We start from the raw sequence: 5,444 nt of genomic DNA, 5'->3' as shown, positions 1-5,444 counted from the left end.
ATGTCATGTATACAATAGTACAAGAGCCCAAGAGGAGAAAAAAGACAGTTATCTCACCCCAATTTTTGATTACTTTAATGAAAACTATGCATAATTAATAGTCAAAATTGATGAGTCTTCCAAGTATAGGTAGAGGGAATTAAAAGTTTTCATTAAAGTAATAAAAAATTGGGTTGAGATAACTGCCTTTTTATTCCCGGCTCTTGTACTATAAGACGCACAGATATAACAGTAGTAGTTTTCATGATATTTACTAAAATAAATTTACTATTATCATATCGTTAAAACTACTACTCCCATTCGATTGAAAACAAATTAGATTTGAATTTGATAATAAAGCGCTAGGTCCAAGTTCCACGTGGCTTGTTTTAGTCAAGTGTGATTATAAATAAGGATTTATTATAATCTTAAACATTGTCTATTTTGAGGTTTATTTATATAAGGGTTTTTTTTTTTTTTGTAGAACAAATAAACATGTACAGACTTATACGTGGTTTTTTCTTATAGCTCACTTTTTTCTGACGCATTGCGATAGATAAGTATTTTATTAAATACACACTCGTCTTTCTTTATCTACTTCAAATATCTTCATCATCCATTTGAGGTGTTCAGAAGAGTTCCTTCTTCCCCGAACTGAGGTCGAGTCAGCTGTGAAAGAGGTTTCAAAGCAGAACAGATGTTTTTTCTCAGGGCGATAGTCTCTGTCGTTTTGGCAACAGCATTTCTAGTAATGACTGATGTAGTGTTAGATGTGGATGGGAAAATAACTCCCCAGCCACTCCCAAGATCCAGGTAAGTTTCCATTTTAATTATATTTAATCGTGATTTAGTTTAATTGTGTTAGAAACTTGAGAGTAAGTGGATATGTGTTGTTTACATTGCAGTGTTTGTCAACATTATGTCATGCACTCTACAATGGATTATACAATGATTGTTACTTAATTAACTCTTGAATTAATGAACTACTTACCTTTTTTAAATATAGAATATCAACTAAAACAAGTTTGCATTAGGTGTTATCAATCATTCACTTGAAATTTAAATAGTCTCAGTACTGTAATTTTATATAACAGGCACAAAAGTTCATAATCAAGACTCAAAATCTAATCTAAAGACATAAATATGAAGCTAGGTGAACTTGATGGTTTTTCTCTCTCGATATAAATACAAAATTCTACTGAGACAATGAACTATTAGGAACGAATGAAATTGTAAATTTCGAGACTTCGCCTCATAACACTTTTACTTAAAATGACATAGCCCAATAAATTACAACAATCATTTATTATTACAATAAAAAGTGAGCTTTTCTAAATTATACCCATATAACGGTTAAATTGATTTTAATTTCAATACTAAAATCCAAAATATGTGTAGCTTAATCATAATGGATAATAATAGCATTAAAAATACCTATTATGCAAAAATAATGATTTTGCAAAACAGTTATAAAGGTATGTGCTACAACACTTTTGGTCACTTGACCAAAGTAAGTTAATATCTTTAACTTATGATGTAGTTTATTATTTTTATAAACTATTAAAAACTTCAAAAAGAGTTCATTTTTTATGATTCAATTTATCCAGTTTGAATTAAATGTTATCAGTCATTGAAGAGTAGCAATTCAAAAAGTTGTAAGTACTGTAATTTTACATAGGTGAAGCTAAAATGTTCATAATCAAGACTCAAAATCTAACCTAAAGACGTAAATATGAAGCTAGGTCAACTTGATGGTTTTTCTCTCTCGATATAAATACAAAATTCTACTGAGATAATGAACTATTAGGAACGAATTAAATCGTAAATTTCGAGACTTTGCCTCATAACACTTTTACTTAAGAGAAGGTAGCCCAATAAATTACAACAATCAGAACAATTGAGTTTTTCTAAAAACATTTAAAAATTCATATCACAATAATGAACTATACTTAATTAGTTTACCATATTACTAAAACGTTAAATTTATGCCTTTTTATGTGACACATCTTTTTTTTTTAAACCATTTATTTAAAACTTGAGCTCATTTTTAATATGATTCTATTAACCGAGTTGGCATTAGATATTATCAATCATTGAAGAGTAGAAATTTAAAAAGTTTTAAATACTGTAATTTTACATAAGTGAAGCTAAAAAGTTTATAATCAAGACTCAAAATCTAATCTAAAGACATAAATATAAAGCTAGAGTCTACTTTAAGGATTTTCTCTATTGAGCATTTTACTGAGAGATTGAACTATTAGGAAAGATTGAAATCGTAAATTAAGAATTGGGCTCGTAACACTCATACTTAAGAAAACGTACCCCAATAAATTGCAAAAATTGCGGAACAAGTGAGGGTTTCTATATTATACTCAGCCTACGGTGAAGTTAAGGAACTAAGAGATAACTTTCATATACACTTTAACATGTTGATTTTAATTTCGATATTAAAATTCGAAATATGTGCTGCTTAATCATAATGTAACAATAATGGATAATACTAGCATTTAGAATAGCCATTATGCAAAATAATTGTTTTGCAAAACAGTTCTAATTATACCTAAATATTGATTGTATGGGCTACAATCCACTTGACCTTTTGGCTAAATAAATGTTAAATCTTTTTTATTAAACCATTTATTTAAAACTTGATCTCATTTTTAATATGATTCTATTAACCGAGTTAACATTAGATATTATCAGTCATTGAAGAGTAGTTAAAAAGTTTTAAGTACTGTAATTTTACATAAGTGAAGCAAAAAAGTTTATAATCAAGACTCAAAATAAAATCTTAAGACATAAATATGGAGCTAGAGTCCACTCAATGGTTTTTCTCTATCGATACAAATACAAAATTGTACTGAGAGAATGAACTATTAGGAATGAATTAAATCGTAAATTTCGAGACTTTGCCTCATAACACTTTTACTAAAGAGTATGTAGCCCAATAAATTACAAAAATCAGAACAAATGAACTTTTCTAAATTATACCCATATAACAGTGAAGTTGACTTTAATTTCATTACTAAAATTCAAAATATGAGCAGCTTAATCATAATTTATCAATAGTAGATAATAATAGCATTGAGAATAGCCAAATAAATAAGTAAATATCTTTAACATTTTTTAGGTTAAGTATTAAAAAATTCAAATAACCCATCTTTATTTTAAACCGTTAATTAAAAGCTTGAGCTTATTTTTTATATGATTCGATTTACCAAGTTTGCATTAGGTGTCATTAGTCATTGAAGAGTACCAATTCCAAAAGTTGTAAGTACTGTAATTTTATATAAGTGAAGCTAGGATATTCATAATCAAGGCTCAAAATCCAATCCAAAGACAAATATAAAGTCTACTTAGTATTTTCCCTCAATAGAGCTGTACTCGCCAATGAATACTGTTCTGAGAGTCAACAAGAAAATTTTCTTAAGTGGATATACAGCTTCCATTAATAAATCTAATGTATAAAAATTAATATTTGTTTGTTCCTATTTTATGCGCTGCTATACCGTTCATCCGATTGTGATGGTGCTTTTTTCTAAATTTTCTCTTTCTGACGAACAAAAAAAAAAAAAAAAAAAAGAAATATTGCTGATTCTTCTAAATGATTTTTTATGCACTAAAAATTAAAAATTCTAAATGAGGATTTCAGTAAAGTAGGTCAAAAAAATTGTTTTATAAAGAAGCAAATGATATTCGTTTATAGCATGGTATGAAACCTTTAAAAATCATTTTTCAAAGAAATTAAAAACTAGAAATTTTTTTAATTAACTTATTTGAATTTTTTTTTTGTTTTATCCTGGAGTCCATTGTTCATATAATCGTTCATAACTGCTATACTTTTTATCCAATTCCTGCATTAATACAGCTGTTAAAAAGCTGAATGTTTGCTCTTTTTACCCATTTTACTGCAATTTAGATTTAATGCCTTTAGAAGAGCAAAATATTAGTTTCAAATAAAGAAACATTTCTCAAACATTATATTTTATATCTCCGGTTCTAATTTATTTAATTAGATCCAGTTTGTGTTCTTTGGTGCAGTATATAGAGTTCTTAATCACTTTCCAGTTTCTTCTAGATTGTTTGAATCGTGTTAAAGTTATTTCTGCTTTTTTTTTTACCATTTATATTTTTATTATACAATGTTACTGTAAGTAATACAAATAAGTTCTTTCATCCCAAAGTTATTTCTTATCATTATTCAATTGAAAATAATAGTTTACTGGGAAAACTAAGTGAATACTTGCGAAAGAAGTAGTTACTGGAAAGTTTAGATTTTAATCATTTCATTAAGTAAACACTTGAACTTCAGTGAACAGTGATATTTTATTCAAATGGTTGTAAGTCAAGACTTAAAAACATAAAGTAAAAGCAAATACTTATTTTTATTCAATATACCCATTATGTTTACATAATCAGATAAGTTCTTTATCAATGTGAATGTTTTGTTTATGTCTGTAATATGTTTAATGTCCATTGTTCGTTTCTAAGATTTTTTCTTTTTTTTTTTCTAGTAATTTCACTGGATTCCCTCGTAGCTTTACCTTACCAGCGCTAAAAACATGGTTCCAGTCTTGCAGGGAAGGAATAAAGCCTTGGGGCCTATTCATAAGCACATCTCATTACAAAGTTCCTCCGACTATTCCTCGTTTGCTAAAACGAGCTGTGAATAATTTGAGTTACTTCCAAGGGAACTATCTGGTCATCACGATTATTCTAATGGCCTATTGCCTGTAAGTATCCGAAATAATTTTAAATGTTTTTAAGTTATAATTTTTATTTAAAATAGCTGGTGCATTTAAAAATTTCATTATATGTTCTTTATATTGATGAGGTATGTTTTTGCGCATGAAATGGCTGCCCGTAAAATTTATGTGATAGTGAACTTGCGATTTATTTACGGTTTTATGTCGATCGGTTATGCTGAATTTAAATATTAAAACCAAACCCTGAGTTTAATTTCACTATACAATTAATCGCTTATTTCTTGTTTATTATTTTCTATATGTAATGAAACTAGGAAAAAAAATCAATAAAATAACCTCTCCACAATAGTAGAGATATTACATTTCATGATATGTCAAATTCTAAATATATTAAAAAATTTCTGGCCACCCCTGACTTTTCTCCTAAACTATTGAACTGATTTTGTTCAAATTTGACACCAAAGTCATCCCAGAATGATAATTGGAACTCATAATTACAAATTGTCATTTTATTTTAAAATGGCATCCTATTCAAAGTTAATATTATAATATTAATAATAACTAGGGATAGGATTTTTATGTTTTCACATATTTTTACCTGACCATGATATCTTCGATTCCTTACTAACTAACAATGTTTCAAGACATTTCTTGCCAAAAGAAACCATTTTTATTCCACATATTTTTAAATATTTGGCCTTTTTTACATATTGTTACATATTTTGTTGTAAATCATATATTTTCTGAAATATTTGTTAT

General features: G+C 27.6%; 1 protein-coding gene across 3 annotated transcripts in view; it reads left to right on the top strand.

Moving 5' to 3' along the window:
• The first annotated feature begins 593 nt into the window (after positions 1-593).
• Positions 594-5,444, top strand: part of LOC106683907 (prenylated Rab acceptor protein 1) — a 17,495-nt gene continuing 12,644 nt past the window's right edge. For 2 of the 3 annotated variants that reach the window (XM_014425659.3, XM_014425676.3), the window contains exons 1-2: positions 595-792; positions 4,494-4,712. In XM_014425659.3, the coding sequence (XP_014281145.1) occupies positions 677-792; positions 4,494-4,712 (335 nt within the window). In that variant the 5' untranslated portion in view covers positions 595-676. Of the gene's footprint in view, positions 793-4,493; positions 4,713-5,444 lie in introns of all 3 variants that reach the window. The other variant, XM_014425666.3, reaches the window with a different exon arrangement.

The sequence above is a fragment of the Halyomorpha halys genome, unplaced genomic scaffold, assembly GCF_000696795.3.
Source record: "Halyomorpha halys isolate HHAL.00 unplaced genomic scaffold, Hhal_1.1 Scaffold28.1, whole genome shotgun sequence".
In the NCBI taxonomy this organism is placed as follows: Eukaryota; Metazoa; Arthropoda; class Insecta; order Hemiptera; family Pentatomidae; genus Halyomorpha; species Halyomorpha halys.
Note: the sequence above shows the minus strand (reverse complement) of the source record. Positions and strands in the feature narration are given on the sequence as shown.